The following is a 27377-nucleotide window of genomic DNA, read 5'->3' on the forward strand; positions in this document are numbered from 1 at the left end:
AGCTTTTAACCTCAGCCATCTTTTAAGCTTTAATTTGTTTTCCAGTTTTAGACAGCCAAACAATTGAAATATGCCATGCTTTTAAGAGCAGTCCAGATATTTCTGACAAAATAGCAACCTGGAGTCTTAGTCATTTGCCATAATAAGCAAATCTCCCCTGCCTAGTGAAGGATTGCAGACATGGGCACTCTGGTAAAAGGAGCTTACTAATAAAAGCCCATGGAAGAGTGGAAAGCCAGTAAAAGATTGCCATCTATACCTGAAATCAGTTTTAGGTGACCTGATATATTAACAGCCAACTCCACCCAAAACAGATACCCTTTGAGGAGTGCAACATTGACTATTCCAACCCACATTAAAAAAAATTTAAATGCTGCCACGATCATTAAAACAACAAAATTGTTGTCAGGGTCCTGAATGATAATCCATAATGTAGAATAAATAACTGATTTTAGAGTACAATAGATGATGCTTCAAAGTTGCTTTAAAATTGTGATTAGACAAAAATCGCCACAGTTAACACTTGTTTCAGTGGAGACTCTGAAAGAAAACACACTTCAACCCAATGGTGCTTTCCCAGATATGAAATATCAGTTTTGAGTTGAATGTGCCTTTCCATGTATTGATTACTCAGTGATCACCGTTTCAAAGTCTATATGTTCTCTAAAGTTTTGTGTTATGCTGAAGACAAATTGGTTAGAATGAAAACTTTTTGAAACACTTTAAACAGCTGTGCAGCCCAGTATAGTGTATTGTAATTGCTGATGTTGTGAAATCTGTCCCCTCCCATATAACTGTCATGGGGAAGTTCTAACATTAGCTCATGTTCCCCTCCCTCCTTGGCAAACTTTAAAACAGTTGCAGTTGGAGATGTTCACATTAAAGCTGAAAGGGTTTCCACAAAGTGATCGTTGGTACCACAGTTGTAAAACATTCTGTAGAAGGAGGCATCCGTCATCGAGGAGGCTTACCGGTACTGTCCCAAGATGCTCGGTTTGGACTCACTAAGGTAGGTCAATGCTTGTTGGTCATAGTTGTTTTTTTGTTCCCACCTGTGACTTTTTTTTTTTCTTTTTTCTTTTTCAAAAATGAAAAAGTCCTAAAATCGAAGTGCACTTTAAAAAATTAAACTGGAGTAATAAGGAATAACAAAAGTGGAAATTATTTGTCTTTTTAACATTTAATAACTGTAGTTCTGAATATCACTGATGTATATATAAATGTTCTTGCTGTTAGAACATGGTAGATAGTGATAAGCATACATGGCAACTCTCAGGGTTTATTTTTAAGTGTAAGATTTGGAGAAATTTACACTTTGATCTTTGTACAATTTTTTACTGTTACCCCTACTGATTTACTATACTGATGTAAATAGCTGCATAATCTCCTACTATATATATCAATACATACACATAAGCCCATGTTCAATAACTTGTCCCAGACCATATAATGGGCTATATAGGTGTTATATATTTTTTAGAGTTCTCAGGTGAAAATAAAGGAAAAAAAATTTAATACTTTTTAAATTAGTCAATAAATACATATTATCTCCAGTAGTATAATACACGGAAAATAAAAATACATTTCTTTTAAAAGGTTATTTTAGTTAAAATCAGCATTTTTTATTTTATTTTTATTTCTGATTTATGTGATATTATAGGTCACCTCATATGTCTCAGCAGCAAATTCTTCCTTTCTGAGTTTCTGGTCCCATATTCTAATGGAGTCTCACTCCTTCTGCTGTATTAACTATTATGTAAAAACAAAACAAAAAAACTGAATATCCAACAGGATGAGTCAAAGCCTTATGTCATGATTTCTGGATATAGATGCCAGACACTAGTGAAAAGATCTTTCCCTTGGTATTTCTAAGAGATACTGGTGGGTGACTTAGGTTCTCCAGGAATTTATCAGCAAGTATCAGCATTAGGGGACTGACCATTTACTTCTTAGTAACAAAACAAACTTTGATTGTAGGTTCCACAGAATTTCAGCCTTTTTTTTTCACCAGTATCAGCTTTAGGATTACTTGTTTTAGTAAATATTCTCTTGGTTCAAAAACCTATTAGCCAGAAACAAATAAGACTTCAAAGTTGTGTTTCCAGTCATCATCGTGTAACACTGACAATATGCTTCCTTTTGCCTTGGATCTATCATATTGTACAAAAGCTTTGGGGATAAGTTATGCGGAAAGCTCCCACCAATGGTGACAGACCATAACATCATGTGTTATCATATTAACGTCCCACAACTCTGTCAGATATAGAGTATTTGCTGAAAGGAGTATGGTTATTGCACCTGGATTATAATGACTGCTCTTTGTACAGTATTTTAAACAGATAACACCGTTTTATAGGACTCATTAATCATTCCTAAAATATTGATTTTCAAACAAAGACAACTTGTGTTTGGGTTGGGGAGGATAGGAAAATATTTGGCTAAAATGTCAACTGATATGGCAGCATGCTTTGTCTCGATGAACAGAAAATATTACAATGTGTCATTTATCTGCTATATTCTTCTTCCGATCAAAGTCTAGGCAGATGTGAAAACCTTAATATACAAGTAAATTATGCAGTAGTGAATATACTTTCTCCTTTGTATTTAAGAAATTATATTCTGTAGTTTACTAGAGCATCCAAAATGTATTAATTGCTGTTGACATGCAGTAAAATGAAGAATGTTATATCATTTGCGGGAAGCCCAAAGTTTACACATGGATATTAAATAAAAAATTAAACTAAATTAGTAGTGGGTTATTTAGCTAAAGCCATACATAGGCAGATCCGATTCCCCAACACTCCATTACCTTGGTTGCTGGTGCCACCAAATTGCAATTGTGAGTGATCACACAAGCAGGCCAAATACATACATACTATACACACACGTTGATGTGACCCTTGTACAGTGGTGTTCTTCACTGAGTGGTTATGTTAGAATCTAAAATAAGAGGCTCCCCCATCAATTGGTCTTTTATCAATAAAGATAGTCTAACATCAACAGAAATTATGCCATTCAGTGTCAATTTGGGTTGCCCCTACCTTGTGGAAAACAAGCCCCCCCCCCCCCCCCGTTTTGTGTGTCTAAGTGGCCGAAGTCAAGTCGCCAAGTCTACCATCCTCTAGCCAATGGGAGTTTAGATGTGAGTCCAGTGACTCACTCAGGAGTTGAGTCCAAACCTATATTGTATAGTGCACAATGGGAGGGATAATTCACTAATTGCACAATACAGTACAAAATTGCATAGCCCCAGCTGTGCTGGCGAGTACACAGAACTCGTCCTCTATTTCTAAAATGAAAAAAATAAATAAAACAGAGGTCTTAGATGCTTACAAATATACACTAAAGCTGCATGTTGGCATCTTTGTATCTAACCTACATGAGTACCAGCAATGAAACATTCTGTATATTTGAACATTAAATAAACTTAGCTCAAGCTTACGAGACCCAAAGACCACTAAAAATAAGTTGTATATTCATGAACCAAAATTAATGCTGGGATTTTTTTTAATTGTAAATGACCTTCCTAGGTTCATAGTAGGCTTATGCGTAAAGAAAAAAACACTATAATACACCTCTATTCGCTGCAACTCAAAGAGATATACAACACTAACAATCAATCAAAACAAATGAAGCTGCGCTAGAAACTAACATAATCATACATGTATAATGAAAAATGAACCACTTGTGTATATAAGGAATATAGACAATATACCCCCAAATCCCTGTGAAGGAGTCATTAAAACAAATTCCGTATACAAATAAGAAACAAGTGTATTACAAACATAATAAAAAAAATGTATACAAGAAATAAAGTCCATTCTGTGAAAAAAAACAAAAATGTACATATAAAAAACACCCAGGTGTCAATTCTTCATATGCTTGGCTGTATTGTGCATCCACCACCAGCTAGATACATAAGGCATATCTCCCAATAGGGGTATTGCGGCATCCTGGAATATGACACCCTGAACAGGGAATACTGGATCCTACGTCCACCTCCAGGAATGATCCACAGTGAACGGGTCCCCCTTTGTATCGCTGCTCAGTCAGTAATGTGATGCTCGATCCAACGAGTGTATATATGCAAATTAAGCGATCAGAAATCCGGGGCCATTAAAAGGGAAAAAAAATCCGAAGGGACAGACATCGGTAAAATCCGAGGGTTTTCTTGTATAAGTAGGACAAGATATAACAATCAATGTATTAAAAATGCTAAAAAAGCTTAAAAGTAACAGCCGGCCAGCTCAAACAATCAGCTCGCCCGTGCAGCACAGAGCAAGACAACACGCGGTGACATCAGCACGTCGCACACCCACTGACGTCACTGCATGTTGTCTTGCTCCGTATTGCACGGGCAAGCTGATTGTTTGAGCTGGCCGGCTGTTAGAAATGCTTAAAAAGCGTAAAAGTAACAGTCGGCCAGCTCAAACAATCAGCTCACCCATGCAGCATGGAGCGAGACAACAATCGGTGATGTCAGTGGGTTTGTGACGTGCTGGCATCACCGCGTGTTGTCTTGCTCTGTGCTGCATGGGCGAGCTGATTGTTTGAGCTGGCTGGCTGTTATTTTTACGCTTTTTTAGCATTTTTAATACATTGATTGTTATATCTTGTCCTACTTATACAATAAAACCCTCGGATTTTACCGATGTTGGTCCCTTCAGATTTTTTTTTCCCTTTTTATGGCCCCGTATTTCTGATTGCTTCATTTACATATATAAACTCGGATCGAGCGTCACGTTACTGACTGAGCATCGATACAAAGGGGGGCCCGTTCACTGTGGATCATTCCTGGAGGTGGATGTAGGATCCAGTATTCCCTGTTCAGGGTGTCATATTCTGGGATTCCGCAATACCCCTATCGGGAGATATGCCTTATGTGTCGGCCATCTGGTAAGCCTAAAATCTATCTGGTGGTGGATGCACAATACAGCCAAGCATATGAAGAATTGACACATAGTAGGCTTATGCATAGGTACTCTAACATGGTGTTTAGCCAATTCATTGAGAACTGTTGTAAACTGTTGTAAACATTTGTTGGTTGTGTGGTTCAGTGTCCATTGCCATCAAAGGATGCCCCAAGTTGCAGGACTTTTTTTTTGAAAAACAGGACCAATGTTTAAAAGCCAGTTGGTTACTATGTGCAAGAAGAAATGAGCTGACTTCTGGCTGAAATCAAATTTGATAATATTCAATGCTATGTTCATACACAATTCACCTTTATGATAAATGAAGAAGGTGGAATCAGCAGCTGTGTATATGAATTACCTATCTCGCTCCCTTATGCATAAACATGCTTTAAAATTAGAATAGGCTTAGAATTATGCCTTTGCTGTAAAATGAGCGCAGATATATCATGCAAACTGGATTTACAGTCGAGTTCTCATAACAGTTCCTAAATGGGGTAAATGTAAGCATATTTTGCAACACAGGTACAAACTCAGATCAATTTTAGGACATGTCTATGGTTTCTACATGGAAGAAACCTAATGCCGTGTACACCCGGTCAGAATTTCGGCCAGCAAAAGACTGATGAGAGCTTTTCATGGGAAAATGCGACCGTGTGTATGCTCCATCGGAATTTTGCTGGGCGAATTTCCGCCAGCAAAAGATTGAGAGCAGGGTCACAATTTTTCAGACGGAAAAAGATCATAAATTCTGATCGTGTGTATGCAATTCCGATGTGCAAAAACTCACACATGCTCAGATTAAACTACAAGATGGAAGCCATTGGCTTCTGGCTATTGAACTTCCTTTTTCTAGTCCCGTTGTACGCGTTTTGTACGTCACCGCGTTCTTGATGGTCGGAATTTGGTGTGACCGCGTGTATGCAAGACAGCTTGAGCGAAATCCCGTCGGGCAAACCATCAGAGCTTTTTACAACCAAAATTCTGATCGTGTGTACGGGGCATCACTTAAATTTGACAAATAGCACATTTCTTCAAGTTCCTGTTTAGAATGACAGATTCATAGTCCATGTATTGGCAGCTACTGGAGAATCACCAGTGGCTAAACCCATTGTAAATCCAAAATCCCACTTCTGATCCATTCCTAAAAATGCATACAAAAATGCAGCAGCCAAAGTTAGACTTTATAATAATGCTTAAGGCAGTGAAACCTGGTACTGAGATCGTGTTTTAGGGGATTCCAAAATATATTAGAAGTCTTGGTAAATTAACCTGGACTTACACTTTAAGAATGACTTTAAGGCCTTTTATTGGTCCAGAATACCTAGGATATGTGTGCCTCAAATTAGCCACCTTTGTCATATACAATAAATGTTACCTATCTTATTGTACAATGTTGTGTTAAAATAGAATTGCTTGCTGTGACTTCCGTAGCATTGCCCTTTCTCTGTTATGCAAATAGTGTCCCCTGGGACAGTGACAGGCACAGAAAGAGCCATTGTGGGTGAGTGGAATATTACTTCTTAAGATCATGAATAAGGAGGCGTAATAAATGATGCATTAGTCTAGTTTAACCAAAGTGATGCTGTTTCTGACTATAGAAGCACATGTTGGACCGACATAGCACACACATAAGCAGTTACTGGTAATGGCGCCCTAAAGGTTTGAGAACCAAACAAAAGATGCTGACATTTATAAAGTATAAGTATTCAGAGAAAGAGGAAACTAAACAACAGGGCTCAGCAGAGAATGACCACAAAGCCATAAGGTCTGTAGAACACTAGAACTTTCGACGAGTTCCATCTTAGGTGGACAAGGACCTAATTTATAAAGCTTTTAAATGAAAACATTTCTCAGTAGCCACAAGGTAATCAATTACAAAAAAAGTTTAAACCTAATTGGTTATTGTCAATTACTACAAAACAGTTTATACTGTAAATACCGGAAGATTACTTTGGCAAAAAGAATGAAAGCATGAATATATTTCCATTCAGGAGCAAACTAGCTGCTGACAAGACCTGTGCTTGTAGTCACACCTGAAGAAATACCCAAAGGTCCAGTTCACTTCTAGCCTACTTATACTGTTTTCAATCAAGCCCTGATAAAGGGGGTATTTTTGGACCACCAAAATGTGTAGGATTTCCCCCTGACATATCTGGACCTTTTAGCAGTGGTGTGGCACTTCAATTTACACTAATCTACAAGCCAATGAATGAGACTATGGAGATCCTCTGGGGTGTAGAAACTGCCTCCCCAGGATCTGGCTTACATCAACATCAAAACTTTAAGATATTGATACCAATAAGATACACTTATGGGTCCATCACTAGATTTCCACTTTCCTCAACTCAGAAGAAAAGAGGCAGACCTAATAAATCATTACACCCTTTGAGTTTGCCTCTTCTTGCATGAATCAAGGAGTGGGCCACCTTAAACTACTTTGTGTCTAAGTACTTTCCCATTGGCCAAAGCCTCACTATAGGTTATCAAAAACCACAAAGCAGTAACTGCTCTGGTTCTATAACTGCAGCTATAATGGGTGATGCAGCCAGTGCTAGTCACAGTTGAGGCAGTATAACCATTTTTCAAACATTATCAAAAGACAAGAAAATATAGATTGTTTTTTAGATAGCAAATAATTGGCACTACAAATTTCTCCCAAATTTTTCTTTTTTAGTCTGAAAACCCTTCAGCGAGGATGAATAATATTGTAAAACTCAGATGACTGTTATTTTTAAACATTTCTTGTGTGGGGGGTACTCAAATGATTGAAATTTCCCAGCATGCTTGGAAACCGTGTGAAACAGAATTTAAATTAAGCATACATTATCCAAAAAATAGTGCTCAATATTCCATTGTATTGGCAAAGCTGTAAACATTTTTTTCAGTTCCTTTGGGATTAAAGCTCTGTTTTACATCTACACATGACATGACATTGATGTGAATTGCTACATGTGGTTTTGTGTTAATTTTTGGTAATTAACATGCATTTACAATGTGTATTGGAGTGTGCCTTTATGTACATTCTCATATGAGGACATACAAATAACTGCTCTGAAATCAGTTTCTGGTGCATTCCAAAATTTTTTACTACCGGTAAATGGCTTTCCAATGGCAAATATATTACACAAATACTAAAGAAAATCATAAAAGCGGAGTTAGAGAATCTGGAACAGAGCAAATGGAAACAAAATTCTTGCTGTTGCTTATGACATTCCCTAGTTGTACATAACAAGTTTTAGAAACTAAGTTTGTATACTCTCCCACGTAGACCAACATTTTAAGTGATTGCTCATGCTTTTCTTCTCCCTTCTCTATAACATAACATAGCATAGCTTGGGTGCCTTTATATTTATTCCTAAAACTTGTCCAAAAGAAAACTCCATATGTGCGTATCATAACTAGATCACTACCATCATGCCTATGATCAACTTAAACCAATGATCCAGCTTTCAGATAACAGCCCTCCCCATAGAGCACAATACTTTAGCTCAAGAATGTGTATTAAGCTTGTTAGGTATCAATTAGTGTAAGTAACACAGCAGGAGGGGTCAATCCAGTCAAAAAAAAAAAATAATGTGTATCTGTTGACCTAGAGAATTAGACTAATTACAGAATTTTACATTTTGCAAGAATTCTGACTGTCCACACTGCCCATTCACTTGATTCTTATGCAGTCATGCAGTTCCAAAGAATTACCTCCAATAGGTGAAAAACTGGCTATACACAACATTTTTTACTGTAATTATTTTTGGTGCATCTTTTTGTTGTTAAATATTCTCAATTCTAAGTACAAAAACATTGCTGAGAGTTTATTCATTTTCTACAATCATCTTCAAATCTTATGAGAATTAGCTTGTGGATAGTGGAAGATGCAGGGATTAAAGGGATTTTTCCAAAAATGTATAAATTTGTAACTAGATACACAGAAAACAAAAAAACAAGCAAAAAAAAAAAAACCCCCATGCAATCCATGGGTTTCTCTTAAACAAGCTCCTTCTGTCCAGAATCCTATTTAATTTTTAATGGTAAATAATACTGTTGGCAGTTAATTAGGAACAGACAATAAAGAAGAAACTGAAATGGAAACCAGTTAATGCTATGATTAAAAAATTATTTTGATGTTCTGACTAAATTGTGCTATCCATGGGCATGCAGCAGGTACTGTAGTTTGGCAATTTTGATTTAATGGAATCCTGTGATTAAGAGTATGGGGGTTTACCACATCGGACTTCCTTCTGAAGATATTACCATAGTTGTCTGGCTGTCTCTGATTTCAGATGTAATGCTTACTGACCTTGAATGCATATAGGCAGTAAGGGAAATCAGACTTCTAATCTGCATGCTTTAGTAGTTGGTAGATCAGGAAGTACTGAAGCCTTTAGAAAACAACAAAATACAATTTTCAGAAGGAGTCGCAATTTTTTTTTTAGTGATTATAGTAAGCATTATCCTGTAATAGCTTCTGATATATAATAGAAGACATGTAATGTAATGTTCAATGAAGACATATAATAAAATGTTCAATGTTTGCGTAACAATTTATATATTTTTTACTTCCTACAGATTCGACAATCTCCCCTTTAATTGCTCAGTAAGTATTTTTTTATTGTATTATATATTTTATATATGGTTGTCTTCATCAGTTTTTTACACAATGTGAGGGGAGCTTACTAAAAGTGGAGTGTGCAAAATCTGGTGCATTAGCTTTTAGGTTTTATTGTCAAAGCTTAATTGACCAATCTGACATTAGAAGCTACCATGTACAGCTGGACCAGATTCTGAGTGCTTCAGTTTTAGTAGATCTCCCCCAAAAAAGTTTCCTCCTCCTGCTCTCTGACACATTGCACATTGTTGGAGGCAGCAGAAACATGGCAGGTAGTGACTGGCAAAGTATATGCAGTTCGTATAATCTGTATGCCAAGATTTATAGTTTTACCCCGTACTGTGGGCAAAGGAAGGGTGGTGAGGGGTGAAAGAGAGCAAATGCACCCTGGGCTGCTCTCATTTTAACATAGGAAGGCTGACACTTTTAAGGTTGTAAGGCTTCCTGTGCATTATTCATGCTTAGGTAAAACAGCAATAAATAACCACAAGACTATTCTGGAAAAATAAATGCAGATGAACCATCATGGCTCCTGAATCAACATTCCTTCTCAAAATCAATTTAAGATGTAAACATAGATAATGTACTATGAAGTATGTATACCCCATTGCACTTCTGTTGCAAGTATCACATTGCATTCACTGCCCATAGGGTGCATGAATGCTATGCACCAAATAATAAATATGCATGTTGGGTAAATTCAGATTCTTCCAGTGGTGGAACTGTTTCTAGACTGACTGAAATGTAGGATCAGGATTAGGAGGGAAATAGTATGCAAAGTGCACATGCCTTTGGACCACCATTAATCCAATTCACATCCTCTAGCTGCAAGACGTCCATCCTAAGCCAGTTGTCATACTTGCAGGGTTTTAGCAGAAAGTTGCAGTAAAACATGTAACATATTACAGGTAGTAGGTCCCAAAAGTTCTTAAGGGTGGAAATTTGAAACAAAGGTACCAGGAATAGAGTTATTGAGCACCCAACAAAGTACCTTTCAAAGGGCTGGCTGCTCTGTTTAATATACTTGCTATGCCATGTTCACACTGTTGTGCATTGGTATCTATGTCTTTTTTGTAGCCATTGTGTTGTATATGTAACATTTGATGTACTTACCTAAATGGATATTTGTATATCTATTACCACCACTGATTACTACAGTTGTCATTTTCATTGAACCTCCTATACCTTGACAGAGTTTTCTGTGTTAATCAGTGGTGGCTGGTGCTCAAAAGTTTTGTGACATCATATGCAGCCAACTGTGCCCATCATATGCAGACTCTGTGGCCAGCAAATGCAGCCACTGTGCCCATCATATGCAAACTCTGTGCCTAGCAAATGCAGCCACTGTGCCCATCATATGCAGCAAACTGTGCCCATCATATGCAGCCAACGGTGCTCATCATATGCAGCCACCTGTGCCCATAATATGCAGCCACCTGTGCCCATCATATGCAGCCACCTGTGCCCATCATATGCAGACTCTGTGTTCATCATATGTTGCCAAGTGTACCCATAATATTCAGCCTCTGTGTCCATCATATGCAGCTAACTGTACCCTTCATATGCAGCCTTTTTGCCCCCCGCCTGCTGTCTGCCCGGCACTTACTCCCTCGTGGTGGTGGGTCAGGCAGCGGGAAAGGCGGCGAGCATGGCGATGGCTCCTGTGTGTCCTCCAACTCCTCCATGCATGTCTTCTTCCTGTATTCCTTGGAGCCAATGGGAGAACCTGTGCCTTCAGCCAATCAGGTGCCCGGTATTACATCCGGGCTTCCTGATTGACTGAGAGATGGTTTTGTGTTAGTAAAACAAATATTAATTTGCTTTGCTAACATATCTGGGTACACTGCGAGCGCAATGGATTGCGCTCGCAGGTCACCTTTTTTATGCCTATTAGAGCCTATGGCTCTAATCAGGTGCTTTAAATAACCCCTGCCACTATAATTCAGATGCCTGGCACCCGAAAACGATGCCCCAAGTACAGATCCTCCAACATGAACTCTTCCATAAGGTACCATAAGGTACTTGAAATGTAAAAGTTCAGTTCCTTCAAATCCAATATTTAAAGTATGGGTAAAGCATGATGGGCTGAGTCAAACTAGTTTCTGGGATCAGTCTTCTTAGCATTTAGAGTGTACCTGGCAACCCCTGTGTGTTTCAGTTCCTCCCTGTTGTATTCGTCACAATATAAAGAAAAAAAACACCTAGCTGAGAGGGCTGAAACAACGGCCACATCACGTGAGCAGACGGAGAAGATCAAGACTGGGTTTTTCACCATTAGTGTGCAAAAGTTATCTAAGAAACTATCCAATAGTCTATTACTCCAGCATCTATCAAAATTTGAAATATTGGTTTTGGTTGAACCAACTTTTATACTTGCCTTCCTTTTGTTTCCCTGCTGCTCTGTTAAATCACCAGGAACAAAAGCCTAGAGTTATAGCATACACAGGGCTCCTCATGTGACAGCGGTGACTGGCCAAAGCCAACATTGTCACATGCTCCTCCGTACCCATACCCAAAAGTACTAGGTATTTTCTTTGGCTCCCTAGATTAAACAGAGTGGAAGGAAAAATGTGTGTGTGTGTGTGTGTATATATATATATATATATATATATATATATATATATATATATATATATATATATATATATATATATATATATATGAATAATTTTTCTGTGACACTTTTTAAATTATTCATAATATAATTAAAGCTATTCTAATATTCTGTTTTTTATTGACTTTTCTCTTTAGCAGTATCCAGATATGATGCTTCAGGAATTGGAAGTTTTTCCTAAACACCTTAATAACTTCCCACAGACCACTGAGGCTGATGCTCACATAGGTAAAGATTTATCCATCTTTTAAAAGGCATACATTAGGACTTACATAGAATGTGTCAGCATTCCTAGCCATCAGGGATTCTTAACCAGAAAAAAAATGCAGGTTCCAAAATACAATGACAGGCCGTTTTTTTAAATGCAAAGCCTTCATGTCAATGAGAACTATAATAGAATTTCTTATGTCCATGCATTTTGCCTTTGCAGGAATATGCAGCAAAAGGCATGACAGTGCATCAGGTGCGAACAAGGCCTTTAGTGTTTGAGTACTAACATCATAAATATTTGTTAGTTAAATAAGGGTGATATCTGGAGATGGGGCTTCCTCTCTTCCAACCTGGGTAGATAGGTTGGAAGCAATAGCTCTGTTCAGGACTATACTATGGCTGCTATCTTTTCTTATTTCCTAAAAGGTAGTAAATTGTTTTCTAAAACAGTATATTGTTGATGGCTTGGTGTGGGGTGAGTTTTGGTTATGAAATAGAAGATGTAAAGGGACTCTCAGACTTGCATATGAATGTTACTAGTCTTTATGCTAAACTTTATATAGCACTCTGTGGTGTCACACATAAGAATACTAGTTTAAAAAAAACAAATAGTACAAAATGGTAAATAACCAAACAAGAAGAGGACCCCTTTGGTGGGCCAGAGATGAATTAACGCTGAACTCCAGGCAATCAGCTAAATACACAGATATTGGGAAGCTGCTTTACCTGACAAAAGGATTTGTATTTTTGTTTATTTAGTCATGAAATTCACAAGTCCTACCTGGCAGGGGAGAGGACCCAATCCTTTTTGTTTGCAGTTTCACTTGTACTTACATGCACTCACTCCTATCCTGACACTGAACAGTAAAAGGAAGAGCAACAAAATGTTGAGCTCAACTGTCTGCCCCTCTGCTCTCTCCTCCCATCAGCATGCTCCTTGTACAGCAACATATCTGATTAGCCTGTGCTGCTTCTTACTCCTCCCCTCTCGCATGAGGATGATACCAGTTCAGGTACTTACATTGTTAACATAAAATATATATTACACACACACACACACACACACACACACACACACACACACACATATGCAGTAGATGTATTGATGATTACATTATTTTTTGTCTTTCATATCTGCCTGGGGTTCGGCTTTAAAATATCATGGCAGTAGTTAGCTTTTAGGCAATTGGCATATGCCCATTAAAACTGGTTGTATATATACATTTAAAGTTTTCATGTGATGTTGGCTTGCCTGTGTCTTCTTACTTTGTCCTTAATATCTGACCTTATTTTACAACTTAAGCTCTTCATATGCTTAAGGCACAAATACAAAGACCTTGTCATGACTTGGGATGGCATGCAAATGACCCTCTAGAAAATTTGCAAGAGTGCTGTATGGAAAATTGTAGCTGGCAGACAAATGACATGGTAAAACAAAGGTACTAGTGTCTCCTACCTGCAACTGAACCCTGTCACTAGCACTCCAGTTATCACTATCTGTGTTGCTATTATCTCATCCCCCTTCCAATGATGACTAGTGAAATAAACTTGAGGTAACCCATTATTTACTGGAGCCTACACTCTTTCAAGCTATTTGCAGCCTTGGTTTGCCCACATCTCTGATTATAAGCCAGGTCAAATTCGTTTTAGACTCCCCTAACCACAAACAGGCTCTCAAGGTGCAGTTGTGTTTGCTGGTACATCACTAAACACAAATGTTTGACTTGACATGTATAGTTCATGCATTGGGTAGAGGGTTGACATGTTTAGCTCATGCATTGGGTAGAGGGAAGATGCATGCTGACAAATGCTAGCACTGGTTTATCTAGGGAAATATAGCAGTCATCACCTGTATAGCCTAAACCATAGATACTAGATTATTACAAAATCCAACTGACAAATAGATGGACGAATTGTTATGTCATGTGTATGAGGAAACCTCCCAACTTTCTGAGGTGGCTAACAGGGACACCCTTTAGCAAAATGTGTGTAGGCCCAAGGACACTAGCTGTCAAGCCTCCAGTTAAGTGGCCCATTTTCTTCTTAACTTCCTCTTACCTGGTCTGCTTAGTTGAACACAAATATTATACTTAGTGAATCCATAGTGAATACCCAGTGAATACCCAGTGAATCCATAGTTTTGCAGTAATCCACTGAAAGCCACTGCACACAATGTACACATCTTCTTTGCTGCCGTCAGCAGGAGGCTGGCTGTTTGTTCCAGGTCCTAGAAGCCAACCCCCTGATAATGGGACACTGCATACGCAGTATATTAGTATCAGTGCATAGTCCCAATGCCTCCTGGGATGCCTGAAATGAGTATCCCAGGAGGCTTCACATGGGGGGGGGGGGGGATCATTCTCTTCATCAAAAAGGATTGCAATTTCCTCAAGGTGAGAGGATAAGTAAAATTAAAACGAAATATGTAATAAAAAAAAATGAAAGTCCACTTAAAGGTAGAAGGGCATCAACAAAGGTAGTTACAAAAGGAGGAAATATATCACAATTAAAACTTCACGTTATATAAATTTACAGACAAACTATGTCGAGCAGCCCTTCTTCACCTCTTCTGGAAAACAATCTGGTACAGTTCATTTGGCTGGCCATACATTATACAATTTTCTATACAATTTTCTTTAGATTTACCTTCAACTTTGTTGTGCAAGGGCCTGCCTAATTGGATATAATTGAAAGTGTTGTTTCGTTTTTGACCTAATATTATATGGTTTTTGGTAAATCTAAAAGAAAATTGAACATGTATGGCTGCCTTACAAAATTCTACTTCTATTCTTTTTTTTGGGCAGTCATATGATGGCCTGGATATCTTCTTGCACTCTTCTAGTGTCAGCAATGGGTTTTCCATTCTCTGCTGTACCCTTTTGTGACGGCAGGTTTCACAGCTCTAGGGAGTAAGCCTATTACAGCCTAGGCCAGTTATGGCGAACCTACACTCTGCAGTGTAGTTGAGCATCATGGAAAATGTAGTTCCAAAACATCTGGGGTGCCAAGGTTCGCCATCACTGGCCTAGGCATACAGGGTGTGGGTTAAATGATACTGGGTGTCATTCAACCCAAAAGATGAGACGTAGCCAGGACGTGTGTAAGATGGTGTTGGAGTGTAGTCGTTTTTTTTTATTTTTTATTTTTTGTATGACGTGGAACCATGCTTTTAGAATGAACATGCAGATTACTAAATAAATCCAATGGTGTTTGGTTCTTTAATACATTTTATATTTTTGAAACAGTGTAGGTAACAGTTATTTGACAGTAAATGACCTCACCTATAAGTACATTATTTATATTTTGAATGTAACTGTCTCAGTGCGATACCATTGTTTGACTGCTCTGCCCAGCAGCAGCTGTATGCTTATCAGCACCAGCTTCCCACCAAACAAACCTGCCTGTAATACCATCACTCAGCAGTTTTTATGCAAATTGCTTTAGAAGTGCCATATAGGCAGCTATAAAGCGACATCTGTGAGCCTCTGCACTTTTTAAATAGGTAATTTAAAAAAAAAAAAAAATTTTATTTACAAGTTATGGTTTGCTGTGTCAAAGTTTAACAATGATAAATTATGATTTGTTCTTTTATGAATATACATTTGCGAGTACTGCTAAGCTACCTGTCATATACAAAATGTACCCAACAGGCAAGATTAAAATTGCTGCAGTTCTGTAAAATATACAGACAATGATTGTCAAATGTAACAGCCCTGGTTCACATTACAGCAATTTAGCATGCGATTTGACATGTCAATGGCAATGGCACTGTCCAAATCGGTGTGACGCATTGATTCTGTAGCTTCTGTATTACTTTTGGTGACTTCGGGTGCGGTTTCAATAGACATCTGTGCAGAAACCCGCACATATGTCTCTGAAATCACCCCCAAAGTCTGGACTGACATGCGGGAATGAAATTTTGCAAGTTCAGCTGAACACGCACATGTTGTTTACAAGTTAAAAACATTTTTTTTTGCTTGAAAATCCCCAAACATTATAATTTTTTTTTCTAACACCCTAGAGAATAAAATGGCAGTTGTTGCAATACTTTGTCACACCGTATTTGCGCAGCAGTCTTACAAGTGCACTTTTTTGGAAAAAAAAATAATTAGCACAATTTTTTTTTATATTGTGAAAGATAATGTTACGCTGAGTAAATTGATACCCAACATGTCATGTTTCAAAATTGCGCCCGCTCGTGGAATGGCGACAAACATTTACCCTTAAAAATCTCCATAGGCAACATTTAAAAAATTCTACAGGTTGCATGTTTTGAGTTACAGAGGAGGTCTAGGGCTAAAATTATTGTTCTCGCTCTACGGATCACGGCGATACCTCCCATGTATGGTTTGAACACCATCTTCATATGCGGGTGCTACTTACGTATGCATTCACTTCTGCATGCAAGCTCAGCGGGACGGGGTGCATTTCATTTTTTTTTTCTCATTTATTTTACCTTTTATACAATGTTTAAAAAAAAAATTATGTCACTTTTATTCCTGTTACAAGGAAGGTAAACATCCCCTGTAATAGAAAAAAAGCATGGCAGGACCTCTTAAACATGAGATCTGGGGTAAAAAAGATCTCAGATCTAATATTTATACTAAAATGCTCTGGAAAAAAAAAATGTAATTTAAAAAAATGATTTAAAAAAAAATGTTTCTTTAAGTGCTATGGGCAAAAGTGACATTTTGATGTCACTTTTTTTTTTAAACATGGCTTTAGCAGCACTCAGAAAGACCCCATAGCATGGACTGTAAGCAATACAATAGAGGAAAATCTTTTTTTCAGTTTTGGATAGAGTGGAGAGGGATTAGAACATTTGTAAGCTTTGATTACTGTCTGTGCCCTGGTTAGGGGATTCACTTTCTCTATTTGTTATGTTTACCGTTATCACTGAAAATTAAAGTAAAGAATATCCCAAATTCTGGGTTGTCCCAAGAAAATAAATAGAGGGGAAATCTTTCAATGTGGACACTAGTTCCAGTGACTTTGGTGACCACCAGAGATTCTGCCCACTTTGGAGGAATCTTCTCTTAATTCTTGTTGTTGTTATGGAACAGAAAGGAAAGGGAAATCTCTCCAACTAGACATTTAAAGGATTTTGAGTGAATTTAGTTGACTCAATGATGGCAAGATCAAATGATCTGAAAACCATTTTTCTGAATTTCTGTATAAATGTGCAAATTTAATTCTACTGGGGTATGGCTAACTTAACTCTATACACAAACTATTTGATCACTTGAGAAACTGGTATGATGAGAGGCTGAATTACATTTTCTATTCAGCCCTTCTCTTTGGCATTTCAAAGTTTGCTAAGTATGTTTGTTTGCTGACTTTTTCATTTTTTTCTTTCAGACTTTGTGAACTGGATGGAGCCACAAGTTAACGAGAGTGATCAACTTACATCACTCTGGAACGTCCAGGTTCCTTATCCCCAGGAAGCCTACCCCCACTACAGCCAGAATATAGATGTCACAGCTCCTTGCTCGACACCCTGCCCAATGCCAGAAGAGCTGTACAGCACTGAGGTAAGGATGGCAATAAATAGTTCCATGTTTGAATGTCCACGTTGATCAGTATAAGAATTTGTTGCCTGTGCAGACGCCTAGCTACAATTAGTAGGCAAGGTAATAGTGTACATACCGTGTATGTGAAGTTGAATAGTAGAACTCTAATCAATCAACAGCAGGGTAATATTAGATATATGTATATTGGAAAATTAACTAAGATACCATGTATAGGAGACTTATTTTAGGATATCTATGAATTTTCAAGATGTGATAAGTATACCTGACACGACCTAGCTTATCGCTGTACAAATATCACTTGAGTCATAAAATCTCAATTGTATGACTTTAATATGTTCTGTACTAATGTCTTTTAAAAAAAAAAAATTAAAAATATTTAAAGAAATTACAAAAAAAATTTATAAAAATAATCTATTGCCTGCAACAAGAAAATCTAATTCTAGCTATCCCTCTACAAAAAGTACATTAAATAGAAAATAATCTGATTACTTAATACAAGCACAAAATCACATAGGGATTTGAAAAATGTGTATGGGTATACGGTATCTCACAAAAATGTGTACACCCCTCAAATTTTTGTAAATATTTTATTATATCTTTTCATGTGACAACACTGATGAAATTACTTTGCTACAGTGTAAAGTAGTGAGTGTATTGCTTGTATAAACAGTTTAAATTTGCTGTCCTCTCAAAATAACATAACACACAGCCATTAATGTTTAAACCGCTGGCAACAAAAGTGAGTACACCCCTAAGTGAAAATGTCAAGATTAGGCTCAAAAGGGAGTTATTTACGAAAGGAAAATCCACTTTGCACTGCAAGTGCAGTTGCTCTAAATCTAAGGCCGCGTACACACGCGGGGACTGTTCGCTCAACTTTGTTTGTCAAACAGTTTCAGCAGACAGTCCGCTCAAACTTAGCATGGACGGACTTGCCCACACACGATGAACGAACAGTCCGCTGAAACCGTGCGCGATGACGTTAACGGCACGTACGACGGGACTAGAAAACGACGTCCTATACACTGCAATGCAACCTTCGGCGTGTAAATCCTTTCTGAGCATGCGCGGAACTTAGTTTGACGAACAAGCCTACACACGAGGGGACTGTTCGCTGAAACAAAGTTTCAGCGGACAGTTTTTCGGAAATTCCGAAAAACTTTGTTCAGCAGACTGTTCGCTGAAACTGTCCGCTGAAAGCCCACACACGAGCGGACTGTCCGCTGAAACACTGTTCAGCGGACAAAGTTGAGCGAACAGTCCCCGCGTGTGTACGCGGCCTCAGGGGTAGATCTGAAATGACTGGAAGCTCTGCTGATTTTGTCATCCAATCGTGTGTAAGCTAAAATGCTGTTTTTTATTTTCCTTGCATGTCCCCCTTGGATCTATAGCGGCTTTACTTCCAAGTGCACTTGCAGTGCAAAGTGGATTTGCCTTTAGTAAATATCCCTAAAGTGTAAATGTTTTGTGTGGCCAACATTATTTTCCAGCACTGCCATAACCCTCTTGGGTATGAAGTTCACCAGCGCGTCACAGGTTGCCACTGGAGTCCTCTTCCACTCCTCCATGACATTGCGGAGCTGGTGGATGTTAAAGACCTTGTGCTCCCCCACCTTCCATTTGAGGATGCCCCATAGATGCTCAATAGGGATTAGGTTTGGAGACATGCTTGGCAAGTCCATCACCTTTACCCTTAGCTTCTTTAGCAAGGCAGTGGTCATCTTGGAGGTGTGCTTGGGGTCATTATGTTGGAATACTGCCCTGTGGCCCAGTCCCTGAAGGAAGGGGATCATGCCATGCTTCAGTATGTCACAGTACATGTTGGCATTCATGGTTCCCTCAATGAACTGTAGCTCCCCAGTGTTGGCAGCACTCATGCAGCCCCAGACCACAACACTCCCACCACCATGTTTGACTGTAGGCAAGACACACTTTGTACTACTCACCTGGTTGCCGCCACACATGCTTGATGCCATCTAACCAAATAAGTTTATCTTGGTCTCATCAGACCACAGGACATGGTTCCAGTAACCCATGTCCTTAGTCTGCTTGTCTTCAGCAAACTGTTTGCGGGATTTCTTTTGCATCATCTTTAGAAGAGGCTTCCTTCTGGGACGACAGCCATGCAAACCAACTTGATGCAGTCTGCGGCATATAGTCTGAGCGATGACAGGCTGACCCCTCACCCCTTCAACCTCTGCAGCCATGCTGGCAGCACTTGTACATCTATTTTCCAAAGACAACCTCTGGATATGACGCTGAGCACGTGCACTCAACTTCTTTGGTTGACCATGGCGAGGCCTGTTCTGAGTGGAGCCTGTCCTGTTAAAAAGTTGTATGATCTTGATCACTGTGCTACAGCTCAGTTTCAGGGTCTTTGCAATCTTCTTATAGCCTAGGTCATCTTTATGTAGAGCAACAATTCTTTCTTTAAGCTCCTCAGAGAGTTCTTTGCCATGAGGGGCCATTTTGAACTTCCAGTGACTGATATGAGAGACCGAGAGTGATAACACCAAATTTAACACACCCGCTTCCCAGTCACACCTGAATCACATGACACCAGGGAGGGAAAATGGCTATTTGGCCCCAATTTGGACATTTTCACTTAGGGGTGTACTCCCTTTTGTTGCCAGCGGTTTAGAAATTAATGGTTGTGTTCAGTTATTTTGAGGGGACAGCAAATGTACACTTCTATACAAGCTGTACACTCACTACTTTACATTGAGATATAAAGAAAGATATAATACAATTTTTACAAAAATGTGAGGGGTTTACCCACTTTTGTGAGAAACTGTACATGAGAAGTATTTATATGGCTTGAGTGATGATCTTTGTCTATATTTGGCATCTAATTTTACTGGCATCAGATTTTACCATGAGTGGAGTAGTTTGGGCAACTGGAATATTTGCTATTTTAACTAAAGGAAGGAATCTGTTGCTTTTGTTTTGCAATCTCTGAGTTAGACAGAACATTCTGTCATCGGTAATACTTTACTTAGGCACTATCCAGTCCTGCCTTGCTAAATAATGTAGCTAAGACACTCCTGGCTGTTATTGCTCAACCCCACCATAACAGGAGCAATCTCTTTCTCTGATGCACTCTTCCCCTTGCATGTACTTTCCCCCGGGGCAGTATGTCTGAGCTTTGCGTGGCAGTGATGGAGGAGATAGTGGAGTTAAAGATATGGGAATAGGACTTGGATTCACTTGGGAACAATCAGCTTGGCCATGCATGGTTCGCACATCATCCAGTCCCTACTGAACCGGTCGAGATTCGAACAGTCTATGGCAGACTTTAGTGCAGGCGGATGCTACAATGTTTGGTTGTTTGATGGTAGAACAAAACAAGTGATTGTTACATCTTAGGAACTCTGCTGTCTATTGGTTTACACATACGTTGCAGCTGCACTCGTTATGCAGAAACTATAATGGTTTTGGGTGAATTTAATATTTGCTGTAGATTTATTATTTAGATAACACAGTTCTGCATCTAAAGTCATGTAAACAAGCGCATATTTACTTTTCCCCCAGATAATTAACTCCCACTACCCACAGGCCTATCAATTACTGTGCAACGTCAGCAGCCCATCTCTGTCCGAAGAAGAAGACTTTCGGGACATACCAAGTCTAGAGGTGTCAGATAGCGACACTGATGATTCTCAAGCATGCTACGAACACGGTATTTAATCTATTACATTATTTTACACTTTTAAAATTACTATAAGTAATATAAATAAATATATTGGTCTTTTAATATTTTTACTTTTTTTTTTTAATGCTATAGGTTTTTTACATTTTATAAAAAAAATAAAAAAAATGTTTTCTACTAAAACATTTGATACATGGTGCATTCATGACACAGGATCTGCAGAGTATTCTTTGGTATGTCTTCTGAAAAGAGAGCACAGCAGTATCTTTTTTCTTTGCGACTATCTCTACTTTAGCTAAAGCTGTACAAAGAAAGGTGAAAAGGGACATATTTTTTTAGCTTGATTTTATTCAGCTATAAAGCGTGTGCCTATTTGGGATACTAATCTAACCATATTCTATTATTAATCTGTAGGGAAACCAGACTTGCATTGCTGTAAACTTTACTGGAGCTTCTGAAAAGTGAGAAAAAATACAGGGAAGCAATTACATTACAGCCTTTTTAATCCCTTTGTTTATCAGTTAACATCATTTTTGTAGTGTTCAAAAGGGCAAAACTTATGATCATGACCTCACAAACAGTTGCCAGTTCTAACTGATTGGCTGTCTTTATATTTATATTCTGCATGCAAGACAGCTAAATATAGAGCAAAAAAAATGATGATTATATGGTTGTCACATAAATCACAGAAGACTAATGAGCAACATCATGTTCCAATAAATCAGTATTATATATGGCTATTATAAAGCAATATAGCACACAGCTATGTAAATCCTTTACAGTGGACTTTGTCCAAGCCATTGAAAGAACATTTTTTGTGGGGGAGATAATTAAAAATAAAATAAAAAAAAAACACATCCTGAGGCTTAAAGCTAATCCAATTAATTAAACTGCAACTGACCAATGGTATATTAGAAGATTTATGAAAGCATTTTTTTTTTAAATGAACAACCTGATGATAGAGGGTCATTCTTTAACACAAATTGTCTTGTGTATTAGCATGTCACTGCAGAGAATGATCATTATTTAGCTACATAGTTCCCGTAGTCAGATTGGAAAAAGACACGTCATTCTAGTTTAACCAATAGGAAGAATAAAAAATGAATAGAGAACCTCTGTATAAAGAATTCTATATCCGTAATCATTTGCTCCAGCAGAAGGCAAAAAAACCCCTATGAAGCATGATCCAATTTGCTCCAGCAGCGGAAAAAGAAAATCCTTCAATATCTTCGATATTTCCTGGATCACCAATTTCTGGTGTTATTACCTATAAATGTTAATATCCAGTTATAAACTAGTTTAGCTCTTAATCAGATTTAACAGTGAAAATGGTGGCTGTTTGACCAATATAAATCTAACATTGGCAATGCATGTTTGGAGAGGAAACTAAATAATTAAATGTACACACAATACAAAATTCTCAATGCTCAGCCATCTAATCTATCCCTAGTTGTTTAAAATTATATCTAGTAGCTGCATGCCATGTCAGAGTCACAGACCTATGAGATTTAATTATAAATGACAGAAGGATTCTGAAAACTTACATTTCTTTGGTAATACAAATTATTTTCTTAATATCTGCTTCCATGAATGGTCATTGGTCTTCATTGGTCTTCAGGGAGGACTTAATTCAGATGTTAGAGGTTTATGTTTCAGGCTATATATATATATATATATATATATATATATATATATATATATAGCAGTATATGTTTCCTATATAAAACACATTACTAAAAATGAACAAGTTGGCATATATTACGTACATACATTTTTATTTTATTTTTTACTTCTGGGGAAGCAACCATTAAAAACCACTGAGAAAATTATCATTCTTCATTTACTTACATATAGTGAATTTTTCTAAAGCTACATGTTCACATTTTATAAATTTTTTTTTAATATAATTTACAACCCTTACACCCTCCTTTTCCCATTGTAAAGCCTGTATTTGTGCTACTGACTTGGCAAAGCCCACTTACTACCCTGACATAAAGCTGAACCCTAGCTATAATATGCATTTTGTCTAAACCTGCAAGTGTATTTTAGGGCCATCTCTGAAAAATGTTTAATTTCCTTTGTTAATGAAATAAAATAGTAATTTTAATGTAATATCTTTGTTTAGTTGAAAGTGTTCGTAAGAAGGTTCGATTGTACAAATTTCTTCTGGAACTCCTGCAGAATGGCGACATGCGAGATTGCATATGGTGGTTGGACCGTGAGAGGGGGACCTTCCAATTTTCATCAAAGCACAAAGAGGTGCTTGCTCATCGATGGGGTCAACAAAAAGGAAATCGCAAAAAAATGACTTACCAGAAGATGGCACGTGCTCTGAGGAACTATGGCAAGACTGGAGAGATCAGGAAAGTCAAGAAGAAGCTGACGTATCAGTTTGACAGTGTGTTGCTCGGTGACAGGAAGACAGAGACCACCATGCATTCACACTTGTAAGCCATCCAGCACTTCCCAAGACTCTGTTCTTGTAGCTTTTTTGTATCTGAAAAGTTTAGTGGACATTATGCTATCAAGTAAATTTGACTGACTACATTATCAGTAGCGTCACTGAATGGCAGTCCACAGGGGCGTATTCACTAATGGCTGGATGGAAGGGAAGGAGCAAGCTTTTGCCAATGGATCTTCTTCACTTGTGGTGTATAGCCTCCTGAAGAACTCTGTATAGGAAAACCAAAAGCAAAACATTGACTTGTACCAGAAAATAAACTCTTTAAGGAGATGCGACCACAAATAAATAGATGCATGATGTCTTTGGATATTTTTATGCAAACAAAATGTTCTGTGCTATCTATAACTGCCAGTGCTTTTTAATCAACTGGATTCTATGTGCTATTGAACAATGGTAACTAAATATATTCCTTCTTTTTGAAGCTTTATTTTGTAAGCTACATACATTTTTAGAGATAGAAGTTTTGTTACCCTAGGATACAACACAGTCCCAGTATGTTCTCCAACATAACTGCTTTCTTTTATGGCATGCACAAACAACACATTTTCTTGCCTTTAGTTACCATGATAACACAATGTAGCTAGAGTGTAATAGCAATGTATCTATAGTCATCTGATGGTGGAAACCTCTTTTAAGTCTTTAAACTACCAGTCATTTATGTGGATATTACTGATAGTGTGACTTTGATAAAACAAATCTTCATCAATCCCATATGAATTTGCCAAGAATCGAATGGATCATCTGTATCTGCATGTTGTTGTTTTTTTTATTTAATGGTGGCTTCTAAGGTGCGAAGCTGAAGACCAGCCCTGCCACTATACCTTTTAAGTTGTTCTTCCTTATCTTATCATCGTGTACAGGTTTGGCTTTTTGGGTGATGCCATTTAATTCTTCACATATCTTTCATTTTCTTTCTTCCATATTGGATAGATTAGGGATAAGTCGTAAACAAATACTAATTATTTAGACGGTCTGTACAAGTAATGTTATTTTAAACAGAGCATGGGTCATTTTAATTCATAAACCAATAGCTTGTCAATTTTTTAATTTTTATAAAATCAATGAGACAAGACATCCATATGATTTAATCAAAATTATGATGGACTAGGAAAGTGACATTACTGAAGCCATTTTGGTAATAAAATCTTCACTGCTATCACTTTCTGTTAAACATTTTTCATGAATGTTGACTAAGTCTACACTATGGCTGCTGCTACAATGCGTGCGTTTGCTATTCTTCAAGAGTATATATATCTCAATTAATAAATGTATAATTTAATTTGATAATTCTTTGCATGGAGCAGCCTTTTAAATTGATGTTATTTTTGAAAAAAACTTGCATTGAAGTCAAACTGTAGACAGACAATCAAACCAACAAAACATGAAAGGTCTTATTTATGAGTAGTGTGCTAAATGAAAAATAGCACATAGCTTCCAACTGTCATTTCAACAGTCCAGAGTTGAAAATGAAACAAGGATTCTGACTGGTTATGGGTTATACAAAATATATTTTTTTTACTTTTTTTCTATCACACTTTTTTTTTTACACATAAGCCCTGGGGGCATAAATACAGATTACCATTCCTATCCTTGCACTATATGTAAGGTATTTTACGTGCAATAAGGTGCACCATCTGTAACTCTAATAAGAATTGTTTGTGCCTATCAGTAACGGCGGCATCACACTGAGCTACTGCGCTTTGGCATTCAGGATTTTTGGTGCCTATCAGAAAATGTGCCAAAACTGTGGGATATAATAAAGGTCTATGGCAAAGTGCAGCTAACCTGCATCAAAACCGCAGGTACATGATGCTACACCTGCCCTGCAGCGAGACAGTGTGAAGCTGCCCCAAGAAGATGTGTTATCACAATCCAAGTATTCAGAAAATGTATACAACTTCATCCAAGTTTTCAAAGGGAGTGGAGCTCCCTTGAGGAGTGCTGTTGCAGAGGAACAGAGGAGGGTGACTATATTAGAGTAGATTGTCCCATTTCCTTCTCTACAATCAGCAACATTTTAATTTTTCCTAAGGCCGCGTACACACGGGCGGATTGTCTGCCCAACTAAGTTCGTCAGACAATCCGCCAGACAGTCCGTTCAAAATTTGAATGAACGGACTTGACCACACACGATGAGCAGACAGTCCGCTGAAAGCGTGCGTGATGACGTGTACAGCACGTACGACGGGACTAGAAAAACAACGTCCTATACACTGCAATGCAACCTTCGGCCGTGTAAATCCTTTCTGAGCATGCGCCATACTTAGTCCGTCCAACTTGCCTACACACGAGCGGACTGTCCGCTGAAACCAAGTTTGGACGAACAAAACCAAGTTTGAACGGACAAAATTACGGAAATTCCGTAAGACTTTGTTCGTCAGACAGTCCGCTGAAAAAGTCCGCTGAAGCCCACACACGAGCGGATTGTCCGCTGAAACACGGTTCAGCGGACTAAGTTGGACAGACAATCCGCCCGTGTGTACGCGGCCTTAGTCACAATGGCATAAGGTAACAATATAAGTAATGATTGATATTTACAAACCTAATTTGCTGTACTGCCTTATAATATGAACAATGTTATAGGTTTTATGTATATATTTGTGAAAAAAAAGTATGTTAATATATAAATAGATGTAAATTGTCATCCATTTTTCTTCTTTTTCCAAATAAATTGAGTGTGTGTTAAATATATGTGTCCTTTAAGGTGTCAAACTCTCATTGTATGCCATATAACAGAGTGTTCATACTCACAAAGCCACTAAAGCATTTGTTTTGTGTAGAGCGAAATATACCTGGTTGATCCTGCCTTCATCGGTGCAGATTTCTGACAATTTATCTTGAGTCCCGAAAACAACCCATATGTTTCTATTATTTTCATCGCCTCCATCAGGGAGACATGTACCTCCTCCATGTATAATATAATATCATCTGCATATAAACCTAAATGTTCAGTTTGCCCCTACTTTAATCCCTTTATATTTTTTAGATTGTCTAAATTTATTTGCTAGTGCTTCAATTGCCAGGGCAAATAATTGAGGGGACAATGGGCATCCCTGTCTTGTTCCCCTGTATAATTTTATTGTCGGAGAGAATATTCCATTTACTAATAAATTTGAACATGGTTGCTTATAAATTATTCTTACTCATTTTTCCACAAAACCTTTTTTTTCAAAATTGTCTATAGGAACTCCCATTCTATGGAGTTAAATGCCTAGGCCGTATCAAACAATGCCAAGGCATTTGACTCCGGGATATACTCTCTCATCTGTACCATAAATTGAGCCCATCTAATATTATTTGATGTAGATTTCCCTGGCATAAATCCAGTTTGATCATCTGATATAATGGATAGAATTACTTCATTAAGCCATTTGGCAAGTATTTTTGCCAGTA

The 27377-nt window shown here is 37.9% G+C and overlaps 1 protein-coding gene across 1 annotated transcript; it reads left to right on the top strand.

Moving 5' to 3' along the window:
• Positions 1–853: 853 nt before the first annotated feature.
• SPIB (Spi-B transcription factor) lies at positions 854–26671 on the top strand. Its single transcript, XM_077457112.1, has 6 exons — positions 854–1009; positions 9477–9504; positions 12268–12358; positions 17699–17871; positions 21427–21550; positions 23646–26671. The coding sequence occupies exons 1-6, from the start codon at positions 987–989 to the stop codon at positions 23969–23971; spliced, it is 765 nt and encodes a 254-aa protein (XP_077313238.1). The 5' UTR covers positions 854–986; the 3' UTR covers positions 23972–26671.
• Positions 26672–27377: the final 706 nt, after the last annotated feature.

The sequence above is a fragment of the Lithobates pipiens genome, unplaced genomic scaffold (assembly GCF_037356315.1).
Source record: "Lithobates pipiens isolate NorthernLeopardFrog02 unplaced genomic scaffold, aLitPip1_a1.2 Scaffold_27, whole genome shotgun sequence".
Classification (NCBI taxonomy): Eukaryota; Metazoa; Chordata; class Amphibia; order Anura; family Ranidae; genus Lithobates; species Lithobates pipiens.

Coding starts and splice junctions, on each gene's coding strand:
- SPIB (XM_077457112.1), top strand. CDS start 987: ATGCTCGGTTTGGACTCACTAAG. Junction 17,872..21,426: donor AAGAGCTGTACAGCACTGAG/GTAAGGATGGCA, acceptor CACTACCCACAG/GCCTATCAATTACTGTGCAA. Junction 21,551..23,645: donor TCAAGCATGCTACGAACACG/GTATTTAATCTA, acceptor ATCTTTGTTTAG/TTGAAAGTGTTCGTAAGAAG.